Source organism: Pogoniulus pusillus, chromosome 31, assembly GCF_015220805.1.
Source record: "Pogoniulus pusillus isolate bPogPus1 chromosome 31, bPogPus1.pri, whole genome shotgun sequence".
Taxonomy (NCBI): domain Eukaryota; kingdom Metazoa; phylum Chordata; class Aves; order Piciformes; family Lybiidae; genus Pogoniulus; species Pogoniulus pusillus.
In genome coordinates this window covers 5,521,624-5,538,621 of record NC_087294.1, presented here as the reverse complement: position 1 = coordinate 5,538,621, position 16,998 = coordinate 5,521,624, and the positions used below count along the sequence as shown (strand labels likewise).

The 16,998-nt window shown below is 45.4% G+C and overlaps 2 protein-coding genes and 1 long non-coding RNA gene across 5 annotated transcripts in view; 1 reads left to right on the top strand and 2 right to left on the bottom strand.

Annotated features, from left to right (window-relative positions):
- Positions 1-1,140: 1,140 nt before the first annotated feature.
- Positions 1,141-12,441, bottom strand: FUCA2 (alpha-L-fucosidase 2). 2 transcript variants are annotated; one of them, XM_064169169.1, is made up of 8 exons: positions 12,206-12,441; positions 8,682-8,869; positions 6,815-7,154; positions 5,678-5,888; positions 4,165-4,355; positions 3,044-3,152; positions 2,552-2,621; positions 1,141-1,736 (listed from the first exon to the last, which is right to left on the bottom strand). In XM_064169169.1, exons 1-8 carry the CDS (start codon positions 12,424-12,426, stop codon positions 1,558-1,560), a joined length of 1,509 nt encoding a protein of 502 aa, XP_064025239.1. In that variant the 5' UTR covers positions 12,427-12,441; the 3' UTR covers positions 1,141-1,557. The 2 variants fall into 2 exon arrangements, with proteins under 2 accessions (XP_064025239.1, XP_064025240.1); XM_064169170.1 differs by lacking the exon at positions 2,552-2,621.
- A 2,154-nt stretch (positions 12,442-14,595) lies between these two features.
- LOC135189145 (uncharacterized) lies at positions 14,596-16,039 on the bottom strand. The gene is made up of 2 exons (XR_010307936.1): positions 15,261-16,039; positions 14,596-15,158 (listed from the first exon to the last, which is right to left on the bottom strand). It is a non-coding gene; the product is annotated as an uncharacterized LOC135189145 (long non-coding RNA).
- Positions 16,040-16,294: 255 nt separating this feature from the next.
- Positions 16,295-16,998, top strand: part of PHACTR2 (phosphatase and actin regulator 2) — a 174,071-nt gene continuing 173,367 nt past the window's right edge. Inside the window, exon 1 of one of the 2 annotated variants that reach the window (XM_064169165.1) lies at positions 16,295-16,482. In XM_064169165.1, the coding sequence (XP_064025235.1) occupies positions 16,338-16,482 (145 nt within the window). In that variant the 5' untranslated portion in view covers positions 16,295-16,337. The remainder of the gene's footprint in view (positions 16,483-16,998) is intronic. The other variant, XM_064169166.1, reaches the window with a different exon arrangement.

Sequence of the window (16,998 nt, the reverse complement as noted above, 5' to 3'; positions counted from 1 at the left end):
CATTGTGCATGTATGAACATTACTAGCAGGAAAGGCAGTGACCTAACAGCCCATCACTTCAAATCTTCAGAGTAAGTTTAACCTACACTGTCCTTGTTTTGTGCTTTTTAACATTACTCAGGAAAAAGAAATCTTTCATCTTTACCTTGGAAAAATCAATGGGGTTTCTTGCCCCATACCTCTCCCTCTTTGCAGAGTTCACACTGCAAGTCTGTCCCTACAGCATTCTGGTTGTTGGGACTGGTAGGAACCTCAAAAGATCATTCAGTCCAACCCCCCCAGCCAGAGCAGGATCACCTAGAGACCACACAGGAACATGTCCAGGCAGGTCTTGAATATCTCCAGAGATATTCCCCCCTGGGCAGCCTGTTCCAGTGTTCTATTGCCCTCATAGGGACATAATTCCTCCTCATGTTTGCATGAAACATCCTATGCCTCAACTTCACCCTTGCCTCATCATTGGGCATCACCAAGAGCCTGGCTCTATACTACTGGCACACAAGCTTTATGTATTTACAAACATTAATGAAGTCACCCTGCAGTCTCTTCTAAACAAGACAGGGCCCAGCTCCATCAGTCTCACCTCCTAAGGAAGATGTTCCACTTCCTTATCTTTATGGCTTAGTGGTGGACTCTCACAAGCAGTTCCCTGTCCTTGAACCGAGGGGCTGAGAATATTCCAGATGCAGCCTCACCAGGGCAGAGCAAAGGGGTAGGAGAACCCCTCTCGACCGCTTAAGCACTCTCCTTCTCTCTACCTGCCACTTAAAATACCTCTGCCAAGGCTGAGGCTCCCTAGCACCTCTTACCTTTTAAGATAAGTCAATCACTGAAGTGGATGTTTTGTTTAACAGTTCACAGAAGGCACCACAGTAACTGTGCAGAAACAATGGCTGTAAACAAGAATCAGCTTTAACCATGTAAACATTACTGAAAAGAAGAAAATCTCTCCCCCTTCCTTTGTATCCCAATAAGCAAAGACTGAACATGTAAAATTAATGACTTAAATGATGAGAAATTAAGATGTACAGATGCATTGCCCAGGCCCTTGTGCTGAACTCCTAACTGTTACAGGAGCATTCCAGCAGGTCCATTACCCTGCTCAGCTGAACCTACTGCCTGCCAGCTCTTGCATGCAACTGGAAAAAGTTGTGTGTTCTTCCTCTAAACCTGGCCTTGCTTACTGTACAGTTTTGTGGAAGCTATATTCCTTGCCTTAAAGTATATGACTGACTTGGGGGCACTGCAACACTGGCTTGAGCTAGCTTTGTTCTTTCTCAGGGCTTTAAAAATCTATGGCCTGTCTTCCCTGCCTCTGCCACCCCCTCCCAATCTTCACATAAGTTGGAAAGAAATGGACTGGAAAGAAAAGGACAAGTATGAAAACCCGGGTGTCATCCAAGTTCAAAGAAACAAACTGCATAGAGAATTCAAGTAGCCAGTGCTAGATATCATGTGAGGCTCATTCCATCCTTTAATAACAGCCCACCACCTTTCATTTAAAAAGTGCAATTACTGATGCTTCTCAGTCAAGCAAGAGTTGGAAGCCAGTAATCATCATTCCCTACTAACCCAAGGTTCCAGCAGCACGTGTCTCAGTCTATGTTTGTCAGCTGTAAAGTCCAGCCCCATTGACATGGTAATTGCTTCGGAGTTAATTGAGGTAGAGCTATCATCATTCCCTTTTCTCCCAGTGCAACCCATTTCAGCAGTTCCTTGTAACCAACCAGCGTCACCTGAGAGAGAAAAATTCAGCACAGTTAGAGCAATACTTTTTCAAAGTGCATATAATTGCAATACTGACAAAAGAAATGCTGGTCCATGGCTACCTTACTATCCAACTATCTTTAAATACCACTTGCCAACCCAACTAATTATTTAAAGGTAATAGAAAAATCCTTGTGAAGTAAGTATGTAAGCAATATAGCTACTGCTGTCAGATCTTTAAGTACTCAGGGCTGTAAAAGGTAACAGCAACTCTTCAGCTGTATTTGGGATAGGGCTTGGGTCCCACAGTAGGCAGCTTTGTGTTGCCTGCTTCTCAAATGCCTGTTTCCCAGGGTGGAACTTGTAGTCTTTAATGATTATCACAAGTGCAGCCACATACCTCAATGCTGACCTGGAGAAACCCTTGACTAAATGACACAAATTGACTTTATGGTGAGACTCATATCTGTTAGTGAAATGGTAAAAAATAGCAGAGCAACTGAAGACCAGCCTCTACTGTTCAGGAACAATGTGCACATAGAATCTAGGTACCTCTCCAAAATCCAAGATGCATCTATACCACTTCTGGAATTACTCTTTATTCCTTACCACAGAGCTGCCTTGACAGCAAGTATTTTCATATGGAACTAGACTAGAAGAGACAGTCCAGAAACACCCTTAACACAATTCAGCAGCCTGCAGACATTCAATGCTACACCAAAGTGAATCCCCACCTTAAGTACAGTAAGAGAGTCCTAAGCACCAGGTGTTCTGCTCTATGCTACTTGATAGTGTACATGTAGCATCAGTGTTCTCAAACACATCCAGGGTGGCAGCAACTTACTATTTAGCCTCCCTGGGCAGCCAAAACCCTCACGTGCTTTTGCTTTGTGCACGGCTTTGACTTGAATCTCCTGCGTGAGGGTGGCCACTTGTAAAGAAAGGTCATGCTGAGTTAAGTCTACACAGGAAATGGAAGAGGCAACACAGGGTTTTTTTCACTCCAACTTGGCCTCTTTTTACCATCCTTAGTTTGCAAGGTAAATTATATCCCACCAACAATTCAGACTATGTTAAAGAAAAATATCCCACTGGGAGGACTATGACAAGGAGGTTCCAGAACAAAAACATTTGTCTGGATTTGTTCCAGTGTACTCTGTCTTAAGAGCTACACATTCCCAAAGATGCCAGCAACAAAAATAAACACGATGGAGCTGGACAAATCCTAGAGGTGTTTTCCTTCAGAGATTTTTTTTCATTTCTTGCACTGTGAGTTTAAAGCTTCACTCTTCTAAAGGGGAAGAGGAGAAGTGGGGTGGGGGACACTGTCTTTTACCTGTGTTTCTCCAAGTTTAGCCTGTGGCTCACCAAGTTCCAGAGTCCCTGAGACTGGCCAGTTAAAGAAGATAGCATTGACTTCACCTTCTTTAGGGCTGAAAGTGTACCTAGTTTGAAACAAGGAACAGAAATGCCTGTCATTTTTATATACACTACTTCAGAAAGCTTACAAAGTGCTCCTAAGACTGGAAAAATTAACATTCTCCCCAGAAAATTTACATCCTTTGTTAAAGTACTGTTCCTTAAAAGTATGTTCAAACAAGCAAGAGGGAATAAAGAACCGAATTCAGAGGTAGAGCATCTGGAGTAACTGTAGCGAGCATGTAACTCTGCTGCTCAGCCAGGTAGGAAGTCCTTGCAGGGTATCACACAGTAACTGTGGGTTATATTCAGAACAATAGGGTAATTCACACAAGTACACAAATGTACAGATATCCCACTGAAAGCAAGCAACAAGTGTGTGCTTCCACCTTGCACAGCTAGCTTTCACAAAAATGTAATTGCCACAAACCTTAGCTACCATATGTCCTTGGAAGTCTTGTGGCATATGCTTGAAACATGCCTCCTTCCTTCACTCAGTTACAAATGTTTAATGCTCTTGGAAGTGCTTTTACTAAACAGTCAAGCATTTCAAAGCTAAAGCAGATAGCCAAGTCTTACTGGTAACAAGAACAAAAAGGCAGGGAAGAAGGTCAAGACCAACCCTTGGATATATTATTGAGGTGTTACAGCAGCAATTAGGCACAAAGGCAGAGGAGAGTCCAAAACTGGGCTGACTTTAATGACCAAACAATTGTGTCACCTTATTTTGCAGTTCTTAGAAATAACTGCAGAACACACTAGACTGATTTCCAGTTTCTTTCTCTCTGAACAGTGACAGCAAGTACCCCTTTGTACAGATAAACTCTTCATAGCACTTTTCTATTTCCAGGTTGCAACTTTCCCTTCAGCCTCAGCACCATCCTAAAATTGCAGTCTCCAACACTCACTGTCTACCTACAGTTTGATGTGCACAGAAGGGTTTGTTTCCCCACAGCACACAAACTAAGCTGGTGATTTCTGTAGAATTTCAAAGCTCCACCTCTTTATGCAGCCTGTCTTTTAATTCAGTAGCCTTACCAGACATCTGGTGTGACTGTGTCATTCTGTGCTCTCCATGGCTTTGTCCCATAGATGGCTTCTCCGTTGACCTTCAACCAGGCACCCATCTGCCTCAGGCGTTCCTCAAATATAACAGCGATGCGACCATCGTGCGTGGGCCCAATATTCATCAAGAGGTTTCCTCCACAGGACACTGTTTCTACAAGTTGCTAAAATGTTTTTAAAGACACAGAGCATAGGGTTACAGATAGTGAAATCAGTTTAAGTACTTTCTAAAACCTACTATACTGCTTCAGAATGATGAGCTGAATGGCTTACTCCTGCAGGATTAGACTTTGGGGTCATCTCAACAGTCCATAGAAAATTTAAGCTCTCATAATCTCTATTTTAGGACATAAGAACTCATTTTTGTAACAGAAAACAGTCCCAAATGCATTTTTGCACCAATATCTCTGGACCTGCATTAGAATCAGATCCTTCAACTTTTCAGTATTTTCATGGCTGCACAAACTGCATTGGGCTTTTACCAACAGAATAAGGCTAGCAGGTGCCACTTAATTTTTACTGAAGCTGAGAAGCAACTTCTTTCTGTTTGATGCTCTCCCTTTTTCACAGAGACATCTGTAAAACACAAGGAAGACTTCCAGAGTCCATAAATATTTGTGTTTACATCCACACTGCCCTCCAGAGACCACACACTTTGGTGCACAAGTCTGAGGAACAGACAGCTAGAGATAAGCTACTGAGACAATTTAACCTGCTGCCTCTGAAAAGCAGCTACTTCAATCCAAAATTATCTTTTGTGAGGACAGCACTAGGAACAGATTTAAATTAGCAGCAATAACAATCATCTTCTCACTGGCTTGACTTTGCAATTACATGCATTTATCTGCAGGATTGATCATTCTTCCTTTCATTCATTCTTCCCAGGCTTCAAATCTTTTTTAATACCTTAGGCTAGCAAAGGAGATCAATGTTCTATTAACACCAGCTGTCAGCATCTCCTAGTGTTTGTATGTCTGTAATAAGTGTGCTGGTTTTATCTTTAAATGAAATGGGATGGAAGGAAAGTTTCTCACTAGAAGGTAAAAAGACTATTATGTATGATAACTGTTTCTAGCTAGAAAGGGGGAAGAATGTAGCCTTCAAGCAAGAGATCCTAACCAGGAGCTGTGAAACTGCAGCTGTTTGCTTCTCTCACTGAGGTACAGTTACTAGAAATGGAAATTATCAGACCATCCAGATCAGTCCTTGGCCATTTACTCAAGAGAGGAAACAGCTGCTAAGAAACAGGTGGAATTTTTACTAGCTAATTCTTTTCTCTTAGTCAATTCTATCAAATTAACAAGAATGACATGGATATGACACTGTTAGGCTGCAAATGAACAAAATTATTTCTCCATGGATTCACTATTCAATTAAAATAGCATTTTTCATTAAAAGAGATACATAATTGAAACATTATACAGCATAACATCATCATCAGGAGGGAGAGTCAGCAGTTGCAGGCAAATCCTTCGCCCCACTGTACCTTCACCAAGTCCTCAATTGTGAGGTAATCATCAAGCTCTGCGTTCCTCCTGTACCCCCAGGACCCCTTGTCAATAGTCATACAGTTCTCCCACTTGTGTGGCAGAAGGTGCCCAGGGTTGTAGCGGTCACTGCACGTGAAGAAGCCACCATGCTTACACATGCTGCCAGCTCCCCAGCGATCGTTGGTCACAACTGTGTCCCGCACTGGACTGGAAAAAAGAGAAAAGTTGTTATCCTACAAACTGCAGTCACAGCCAGCGTAAAGCCTTCCCACACACCCCTCTCAGAAATGACCACTTGTGATGACTTCTGTGCTGTTCCGTTTTTACAGTTACACTAAGTGCAATTTCAGGCAGCCTGCCCTCTTCTTTGCTAGTACGAAGTCTGGATTGGTATTTCATAGGGAAGTAGGTTCCAGACTTCCATAGGTGGCCTGCCAGAAAACATACTGTTTCACACTCACTGTCAGATCCCAAATTATCCTGCTACCCCATTACAGAATCACAGAATTAACCAGGTTGGAAAAGACCTTCAAGATCATCAAGTCCAACCTATTACCCAACACCATCTAATCAACTAAACCATGGCACCAAGTGCCACATCCAGTCTCTTTTTAAACACCTCCAGGGACTGGGACTCCACCACCTCCCTATGCAGCCCTATCACACTTTCTGTGAAGAACTTCTTCCTAACATCCAGCCTAAACCTCCCCAGGTGCAGCTTGAGACTGTGTCTTCTCATTCTGTTCCTGGCTGCCTGGCAGAAGAGACCAAGTCCCACCTGGCTACAACCTCCTTTCAGGTAGTTGTGGAGAGTGATAAGGTCCTCCCCGAGCTTCCTTTTCTCCAGGCTAAACAACCTCAGCTCCCTTAGCCACTGTACAGTGGACAATACTTAGGTAAAAGAGCCAGCACCATCTTAACCAATCAATTTGCAAACATGGTTAAAACAATTTTCTTCTAAAGCAAGTTCTGGTACTTCTAGAGAAGCCTTAGATTCTGCATTTCAGGAAAATTAGCATGTAGTTAAGTCCTTGTAAGCAGAAGTAACATGTTCCACAGCATATGCAGAACACGAGGTAAACTAGACAGAGCAGAATTTCAGATAAGCAATTTCAACCAGCATCATCACCTACCTGTCATTATACAGCCAAGCCAGGAAACCAGTGCTGTTCCAGTAAGTATCTGGCGCATTCGCATCCCCATCAGACCAAATTACTTCTGGTTGGTACCTGGTCACAATTTCATAGAGTTCTGGTAATGATTTAGTGGTAGGGAATTTTCTTGTCTTAAAGATATTGGTGGCATCCTCGAGGAAGAGAGGATTAAACCATTCAAAAAGAGAATGATATAACCCAAAATGCAAGTCAGTCCTGTTTCTAACAGATGTTGCTAGTTCAGCCACAAGATCTCGTCTTGGTCCCAGATCAACAGCATTCCAGTTCCAAGAATATTTAGAACCCCAAAGAGTAAAGCCTGAAAAAAAAGTGAAATCAAAGGCTAAGAAATGGAAGCAGAACAGGAGAACTTGGAGTTCTTCTTTCTGAAAAGTCATTAGCAAGTGTGTTGCAATAAATAAATAATAAAAATCATATGTGTAGTAATGTGATGGTATAAAGTATGCCTAGAATCTGTTTATCCATGATGATAGTAGTAGTAAAATCAGAACAGCATGCTAGAGACATTTTTGTTTGGGGGCTTTTATATACACAGATTTGTATTTTCCAGTTCTCTACTACTCAGGATAACTGTACCTTCTTAATTGTTCACTCCATTCATATGTCCCAATTAAATCAACCAGACAGACAGCAACTTTCAAGTTCACTGAATGTATCAAGCATGAACTGTGAATACACTCAAAAACTAGAAGATAAAATTGACTTGCAGAATGCACAAGCTATCACTTGTATTCAAAGACTTCTCCCTTCTGTTTACAGCTTATGCAAATGCTTGCTTTTCATTTGTCTTGACATTTGTAACTGCTGAGACAACCACTTGGTACCTCTATATAAGCAGAGTGCAAAAACTCCTGAGAGAGCTTTTAAAATATCAGTGTTAAATATCAGGAGACACTTAATATTTTGGACATCCAGAAATCCAGCACAAGCACTCAGAAGTACTACTGCACTGCAGACTTAGACCACTGCCAGAGGAGTTCAACTCTCACCTTCAAACTGCTTAATACTCATTGCCTCATAAACCTTGAGGTAATAGTATTAACTAGACAAACAAGCTAAAAATTCTTGCCCAAAGCTGTAGGAGAGACTAAATGAAGCAAGGTTCTTTTGAAGTCACTGGGAATTACACCATGGGCCACTCCTGAACACACATCTCCATAAAGACCAGCTGCATCATTAGATGTACTGTCATACTGCATCTGAGTATTTCACACTTTCTTACTACCACATTTCTTTCCAACTATTTCCTTTTTCTTTACTTTTCTCAGCAAAACATCTTAAAATTACAGTGCCAGAAGTCAATCATGCCTGTGAAGTTACAGACTTTGGAGTTCTATGTACTACATCAGGAAAAGCTATGCCCTGCATATGTTTCTAATTCTGAAGTTGAGTTCTGGAACATGTTCCTAAATTCCTTCAGGAAACCGATGGAGGTCATTAGCTGCTTATACACAGCAGCTTTCCACATGTTGAACTGTCACTTTGGTGGTTCCTTGAGCAATAAATCACACACCAATCCAAAAAAGAAATGATGGCTACTGCAGGAAGCTGAGCTGCCCCACCACTTCAGGCTGTCTTACCTACAGCAACAAAACAATGGCACAATCTGTTTTTCCTTCTATGCAAGCTTCATGGCCACAGCTTTTGTGTAAGTCAGGAAAATGCATGCACAGCTCTTGGGTGGTTTGCTTCCTTTTTGCTGGGCTGGGGTAGGTAAGCCTGCCTGGCTTTTTCTGTCTCTCTTTGCAGGTAGTGAAGTCACCTGGGTACTACTTCTGTTGACAGAAATGCAGTAATTACTAGAATTCATAAATCTTCCACTTACCTTCATGATGTTTTGAAGTTAAGACAACATACTTTGCACCTGAGGCCTTCAAAGTATCTGCCCACTGGTTGGGGTCAAAAAATTCTGCTGTAAAGAGTGGCCCAAAATCTTCATAAGTGAACGCAGGGGGGTAATTTGCCTCCATAAATTTCACATAGGGTGTTCTCTTTTCCTTCTTCCAGTACCACCTACAAAGCATACAGCAAAGCATGTCTGCTGGTGCATTTTTAGACAAAGAAAAGAGAACTGCAATAATTGCCTCCTATCTGAGTTCACACTGAAGGTACAAGACATTGTCAGTAACACAAAATTACTTCAGAACAGTATTTGTTACAAGAGATTTCCTTTTCTCTGTTGTCTTTGTCCATGCTCTACATCTTTCAAGTACTCCACTTTGGATAAGACTCCAGGATTCAATTTGGAGCAACGACACAAAGCAGCTACACCTTGAGAATGGAAAAATGGCAGTCTCAGTAGTACTCAACTCCCAAAACTCTGATAGAGAGCACAGGTAGATAAAATATGAATGCTTGAAATGTTTTTCTATCTCCTATTCTGACCTGGACTCTGGCTTCAGTTCTGCAAGACCACAGTAACTAAATGGATATTGTTGTACCCTTTCCAAACACACTTCAGCATAAACGACCTGAATTTCTGACAGACAATAGGGCGAAAAAAAATCTAGAGGCTGAGACATCCTTCCTCACTGAAAGAGCCTGGGAAAAAAAAAGGCAAAATCAAATAAACAACAACAACAACAACAAAAAGCCCCAAATCAACAACAAACCTCTGATTTTAAAGTAAGTAATTGCATAAAGAATCATAGAATCAACCGGGTTGGAAGAGACCTCCAAGATCATCCAGTCCAACCTAGCACCCAGCCCTAGCCAGTCAACTAGACCATGGCACCAAGTGCCTCATCCAGTCTTCTCTTGAACACCTCCAGGGATGGCAACTCCACCACCTCCCTGGGCAGCCCATGCCAATGGCAAATCACTCTCTCTGTGAAGAACTTCCTCCTAACATCCAGCCTAGACCTCCCCCCGCACAACTTGAGACTGTGTCCCCTTGTTCTGTTGCTGGTTTCAACAGAAATAGTAACATCCTTGTTTCTCTCTCTTTGTGACATGGTTTGGTAGCCTAAGTATTTTTTATGCTGACAGGACTGGTCTGCATAAGCATCCTGATTGAGGCTCTGCAGCTCCAAGGAAAGGACAATCAGATGGATGATATCAGACATAAACCAAACATTTGATGATGAATTTGTGCACCACTCTCGAAGAACAGCAATCACTTTGAATCCAAGCCTACCTTACCCCCATCCCTAGCTAGAAATGCATTAGTAAACTGTCTTGGGTTCAAATGCAGTTTCCCAGAGACTCCAATAAATTAAGTAGACCCAATGACAATTTATAGAATTTATAGAGTGCCCTCCCCTTTTCCCCCTCCTTTTCCCAAAAGACAGGGAGAGAGAGAAAGGTAGGGACACCCAAATAAATCAATCTCACTCGATTTGGAAGTTAAAAAGGAAAAAATTTAACAATAACTTAGAAAAGCCATTGGAGGTAGGGGAGTTTACAAAGGATAAGGAAGGGAAAACAGCAAAATACAAAAAAGGGATGGATACAACCCGAGTAGTGTGATGGTGTCTCTGCCTCGTGGCTGCCACGTGGTGTGCTGGTATGCAGTATCAGTGTGTGTGTGAAGAGTGAACGCAGGAAAAAGAGGAAGAGACAGGAAACTCCTCTGCCTTTTATACCACAGGAAGTGGGGGGAGTGGGCTAACCATCACCTGGAGTGTGGCCCACCCCTGGGGAGGGGCCAAGACCCCTAGGGTCAGGTTCAGGGTTACTCCCCCAGGAGTGTTAACCCTATACATTAAACTGGTTGGGGTTTTTTTGTGGACTCAAAACTCCAATCCTTGAACATAATTCCAAAACCAACAGACCAAATATTGTCAGAAAACAGCAGACTGTTTGTGCTGATGTTGATTTGGTTTATAAATATCGCACTCAAGGTTTACTACAGCTCTGCTGTTGTAAACCACAGTGTGACTCTTAAGTCTCACAGGAAGAATTTGCCAGAGCACAGTTAGAGAACAGCAGAAAAATGCTTACAGCCAAAGGGCCTGTAGCAATGAGCACTCACAAACCAAAGCCTTTGAATTAAAACTATTTGAAAGGTCAGAGCTTTAGGCTATTTTAAGGTGAAAATATTCTTTAATAATTAAAAATATGGAAATCACCAGCAACACAAAACATACACAAGAAAACCGCCGTTTGCCAAGCAAGGTTCGTGGTGAACAACTTCTGCCTGGAGAAGGCTCTGGGGATACCTAATAACAGCCTTCCAGTACCTGAAGTGGGCTAAAAGAAGGCTGCAGAGGGACTGCCTCCAAAGGCCTGCAGTGATGGGATGAGAGGCAGTGGTTCAAAATGCAAGGAGATTTAGATTGGATGTTAGGAACAAGTTCTGCACCATGAGTGTGCTGGAGCACTGGAACAGCTTGCTCAGGGCAGTAGTTGATGGCTCTATCCCTAGTGATGCTCAGTGTCAGACTCCGAGCAACTTGATCTATTAGAGGATGACCCTGCTGATTGCAGGGGAGTTGGCCTAGATGACCTTTGGGGGTTCCTTCCATCTGTGATCAGTGGAAAATCCTGATCAGCAGCAGGCTAAGCTGTACCTCTGCTTTCTTGCAGGCATTTGCTGTTCTATCACAAACAGTTCCTGGAGCATGAATAGCCTTATCCAGCAGCTTGTCTATAAACAAGGAAGAAAATAAGCAAGCCTTCTGAATCGACACACAAACCCACCCGAAATGAAAAGACCCATTAAAAACCAACTCGCACTGAGCTGTAACAGGACCTACTTGACGCTGACTCCGGGACAGGGGCAGGTGCTCAGGCTGGAGCTGTGCCAGGCGCCTCCAGAGGCTGGGAGCGCCCCAGCGCTCACCCCCACACAGCTTGGGCAGAGCCCCTTCAGTGTGGTTTCCTCCTACCCCTCCACCAACTGCCTTTCATCAGCACATCATTCAGCTCTGCCGGCTCTCTGGTTATTCCTTAACGTTAGTTAACACACTCCAGAATGCCAGACCTGGGCAGCCAGACGGTCAGACCCACCAGCGGCACACCAAACGCCGGCTCCTTCCTAAGCGGCGCCGGACAGACAGTGCTCACTGCCCTGCCTCCGGCGGGAACAGCTTTTCCCCACACACCTCTGCAGCAGGGGCTGTGCGCAGAGGGGCTTCAAACCCGACCATCACGTTAGGGACCCCGCCTGCCCAAAGAGCTGCTCTCCAGGCAAACCCCCTCAGCTCGCTAGTATGACCTACGAGCAACACCAGCAGGTGAAGCAGCTCCCCCGGCTGCCTGACGGCGGCCGCGCTCTGAGGCGCTGAGGCCCAGCGGAGAGCGGCCGCCGAGGGGGCCCGCAGCCAAGACCGGGCAAGGCCGAGCCGGGCAGGCCGCTGCGGCTGGCGAGACGGCGGCCTAAGCCTGGGCTGTGCCAGGTGAGCTCACCAGAACCACTCGCTGCCGAAGCTGGGCACCGAGAACACGCCCCAGTGGATGAAGATGCCAAACTTCGCTTCGTCAAACCAGGCGGGCAGCGGCCGGGCGTCCAGCGAGTCCCAGGTGGGCTCGTAGCGGAGCCGTCCGCCGCTGCCCGGAGGCAGTGCCAGCACGAAACCGGGCAACCCCAGCAGCAATAGCAGCGAGGCGCGGGCAGGAAGACCCGACATGGCGGAAGAGAGTAAAGGGGAAGCGGCTGCTCAGAGGAGAGGCCGCGGCGGGGCGGACCGGGGTAAAAGGCGGGCTCGGGCTCTCCCCGCCCTACCGCCCGTTCCGCCAGAGCTCGCCGCCCGCCGGCAAGCACATAGCCTGCTTCCACTGCCTGCAGGTGGAAGGCTCCGTCTCTGCCCCTCGCAAGGCTTACCCCCGCCGCGTCCCGGCTGAGCCGGCAGCACTGCGTCTTTGCCCTGCTCTGTGCGCGTCAGCCATTGGGCCCCCCCTCCAGCCGCCTTTGCGGGGTTCTGGTCCACATCGGCTGTTGCGGAGTCACTCCCGTAGGTACAATTTTATCCGGCTGCTCCATCACAAACTGTAACCTGGATTTTAAGAAAATGAAAGAGCTGCCATCTGCCTTGGCTGCTCCCCACTGTGCTTCTCCCAGCTCCTGCCCCCCGCCAGCCCTGCCGGCTGGGCCCGGTGTGGCCCCTTGCTGCCTTCCTCGTGGGAGCGCTGGCCGCCTCTCGGTGCTCGCCTCAAAGCGGCACACCGAGGACTGCTGGATCTACCGCTTGATCCAGGTCTGAGCCTTGGATTTGCAGACAGAGTCTGTTTCAGAGGAGGCCTCGGCGGCCTGATGGTTTTGCCCTTCCTGCCTGCTTTCAACCACAGGGTCAGCTTTCCTTCCCAGAAAAGACAGTGCTTCATTGTTTGGCAACTCCTTCCAGACTTCCAAAGTGGAGAGGTGCCCCAAAGCCTGTCAAGGGAAGTATTTCCTCCTAAATGGCTTCGGAGGAAGCCTGTGCTCAAGTTGCCTCCACTCAGTAGATGACGCTTGGCATATCTGCTGTGGATCATAGGTGGCTGGCACATACTTTAAAAGATGGCATCTTCCAGCAAATCTGTTATCCTGGCTAGTGCTTCTCCAGTCCTACCTGATGACCTAGTAGTGTATTTTTGCATCAAATCCTAGTCTAATCAAACATTGATCCTCTAAATCAAATGATAGCTCAGAAAGCCTGTACTGGTCTATCACAAAGCTGTGCAAGTTTAGGTGCTAGGGGATATTCCCACAAAGCTAGCACACCAGTTGAAATTCACAGCAGATACTTACACTGTGATACTGTGTGTTAGCCTTATGTCAATACCTACTAATTATCCATTAGTTAGCCTCTTGCTCACTGTCCATTAAAGGTCCAGCTTCTTTTAAATTCATGATGTATGCTCATAGGGTGTGCAGTTCATTTCAGACACACATCTTCTAACTAGAAGGTGTGTTTTTTAACATTATAATGAGGGTAATTTAGTCTAGGACACCATTTTCAAGCCAGTAACCAGCTACATTATTTAGTAACACTTCTAACATATTTGCCTGGGATGTTTCAACCCTCAAGGACATGCTGATTGAAAGACTCTTTCTTCCAAAAGAACAGTTTAACCCTGAGGGTACATGCCTCTGGTTCAGGAGTTTGGATTCCCTCATTATCTTTAACACTAAAGGCTGTCATGGGACAACCTTTGTGAAATAATTTATTTTAATCAGCAAATACTTTCAAAAATTGCTACTGCAAATGGAAATTTCTTTGGCAACATCATTGAAACAGTAAAAAATGAATGAGCAGGCAACTGAATGAATCTTTCTCCATCGGGGAAGCTTGTGTATTTTATTGTTCTATGGAAACAGACCTTGAGCTTCCAGAGCTATTAACCACAGATGTTACATTTCATGGAAAAAGATTTGAAGCAGGAAAGCACATTTTATATTTTTTTTTAGTTTTAATTTATAAACTTTGTTAAATATATAAAAGACACTGTGACTTCAATGGTATAATTCTTCCACACGTGACTGTTCACATTGCTCTGATTTACAAAGCCACTTGATATCACAGTTAGAGTTTCTTATCTCTTTCACATTCAGTGCTGACCTACTTTCTCTATGCCTCCTTTTACCTTCACTCCTGTCACTTTGCCTCTCAAAAGGAATCCTTAAACACTTTTGACCTCTTGCTCTGATATATTTTCTAGCTTCTCTTCAGATTTCTTCATGTTCTCATTTTCTTTTTGATCACTTCAAAGAACTGCAGATACTGAGCAGCTCCTTAATGCAGAAATTTGGAAGTAGACTCTGAAGTATACAACACACCAAAGTTACAACAATTCTGTGTCTCAAAATGGTTTGAAAGAAAAAGAATGTTTTGAAAGGTACAGGTCTGACCCTAAAGCCCTCTGACAACAGTGACTTGCCAGCAACTTTGGTGAGATTTCAAGCAGGAACTATTTATTTCAATAATGAAGTTGAGCACATTTTGAAGTCTACAACAAAACCCTCAACCAACCAACCAAAAAACACAAAACCCCCAAACAGTTCAGTAAATAGCAGTTATGAGCAAACTTCTGATTAAGGTGTAAACAGGTTCAGAAAATGTCAGCAGCCCACTCAAGCACAGCTACTGATCACTCTAGAGAAGGAAAAGGTCTCCGGTGCACAGTCACATTTGTAATGACTCAAGATGCAAAGGATAAATACAGAAAACAGTAGGTTGTAAGACTTTGTGAGTAGCATGAGACCAGTCTGAAGGAAGGTCTCTAAATGTGGGCACGGAATGCCTGCCTGCATGATGTTAGGGCCTCCAGGCCCCTGCAGGAAGGTCTGTAAGCCTTGTCAGGCAAAGCCTCTGCCTCTCTTGTAGCACAGTCCTGACGGGAAATCTCTCCACAGCGAAGGAAAGAGCAGGCTTGTCTGTCACTGGAAGGAAGGAGAGCAAATACTAAAGGTAATTCCCTGGGAGATGTTGAGCAGAAAAGACCTTCTGACCTGACTAATGGCTGACATATGAGACTTACGTACTGGATCGATTGCTTGGACAAAGGCGAAGGGTGCTTGAGCCGAATGACTGCTGGGAACGCTGCAAAACCACCGCACCTGGGGCTTGGCATTGAGAGGACGGTGCTTGGTTGCTTGGGTGGAAGCAGAGGCCAGAAAATTAATTTCACATGGACATGTTGCAGACTGAAGAGGATTTGAGACAGACCCAGGGAATGGAAGTTGCTGAAGTGTTTTCATTCAGCCTGAACGGGGTTTCCATCCTTGATCGATAGATAATGTGACATGGGATGTGTTAAAAACACAGGGCGAAGTTGTGTGTATCGCTGCCGTTATGCCGGTGGTTTCAGGGCAGCACGGATTGTATTCAACACAACATAAAAATGTTTGCCTATGGAAAGCAATGAAAACGCCAAATGTTCTTTTGAAGATGAATCACGTCGTAAAAGCGTGGCTGCAAAAAAAAAACAAACGAAGACCAGGAAATGAATGCACGGGGCTCGATTTTGTTTCGCCAAGGTCGGTGTGCCTCCCGCTAACGATTCGAAAGGCAGGATTGTGTTCCTCCCAAAACATTCACTCACATGCGCATGAAAAGTTGTGACAAGCCTGTGCCGTGCGACAGACTAAGAGGGGGGATGGAGGGAGACTGGGTTTAGCGCCCTCCCGGCTCGGCTGCAGGGGTGCGATGCCATGTGCAAGCTCCCGATTTTGCGGTGGCCAGGCCGAGAGAGGAGGGAGGGAACCCTCCTCTTACCCGGAGCAGAAGCGGCAATGGCCCTTGCTCGGCCTTTCTTCTCTAAGTGGCGCTTATTTTTCCTCCTCCCCCCCCCGAAATGACAGGAGCAGGGAACACGAAAACACCCCGGGAGGATGATGATGCAGTACCACTGCACGGCCCCCTTGCTTTGCCCCCCGTGCAAACACGACATTAGACTCCGACAAAGCTCAAACCCCTGTAGGAGTGCCGGCGGGGCGGCCCCGCTCAGCTGGGGCGGTCGGAGGCGAGGGGCGGCTCTTCCTCTGCAAACTTTCTCTTTCCCCTCCTTCGCCGCCTGTTTCCCTCCTCTTCTCCTTACTCCTCTCAGCTCCCCAGCGGCGATGGCTGAGAGGCCGGGGAGCATCGGAGGAGCACCGCTGCCCGCCTGGTCCTTGCCCGGTCCCCGCGGCCGCTCTCAAAGCGACATCTCCTCCTTCTCGTCGTCGCGGAGAACTTGCCTGCTCCGGTCCAACGTGGGCGGCTCAGGTAAGAGGGAGGGAAGGGAGGTTCCTTGTGTCAGAGCTCACGGAGCTGAGCTTAACTGGGGAATCTGAGAAAATACAGCCTCCTCCACACACTACCCTCCCTTCCTGCACCTAATACTATCTTCTTTTGGTGGCCAAAATGCGGGTCCCTTGTATACGTGGTGCTTGACCTACTCACTTGAGATGATGCTTCTGAAGTTCCTGGTTTTTCATATCTGTGTTCTCAGATTTAATTGAACCCAAGTAACGTCGTGAGTAGTCACCCGTTTGTCAAAGCATCTCAGACTGCAAGGGTAGAAAAGCCCCAGGAAGGCTTCAGGGTATACGGTGGGGAGATAAAAACCCCTCATCTTGCTGCTTCACACATTACACCTCAATTGCATATTAGGATTTTACCTCAAGAAATTTTTCTGCATCAGGCTCCTCTTTAACAGGTGAGGGGGAATGAAAATCGCAAAGCATGTCAGCATCCCACTGTCCTGCAGGATGTAACCACTGCATGTGCACAAGGGATGAT

Coding starts and splice junctions, on each gene's coding strand:
- FUCA2 (XM_064169169.1), bottom strand. CDS start 12,426: ATGTCGGGTCTTCCTGCCCGCGCCTCGCTGCTATTGCTGCTGGGGTTG. Junction 4,356..5,677: donor CAATTGAGGACTTGGTGAAG/GTACAGTGGGGC, acceptor AAAACATTTTAG/CAACTTGTAGAAACAGTGTC. Junction 1,737..2,551: donor CTGCCCAGGGAGGCTAAATA/GTAAGTTGCTGC, acceptor TTTCTCTCTCAG/GTGACGCTGGTTGGTTACAA.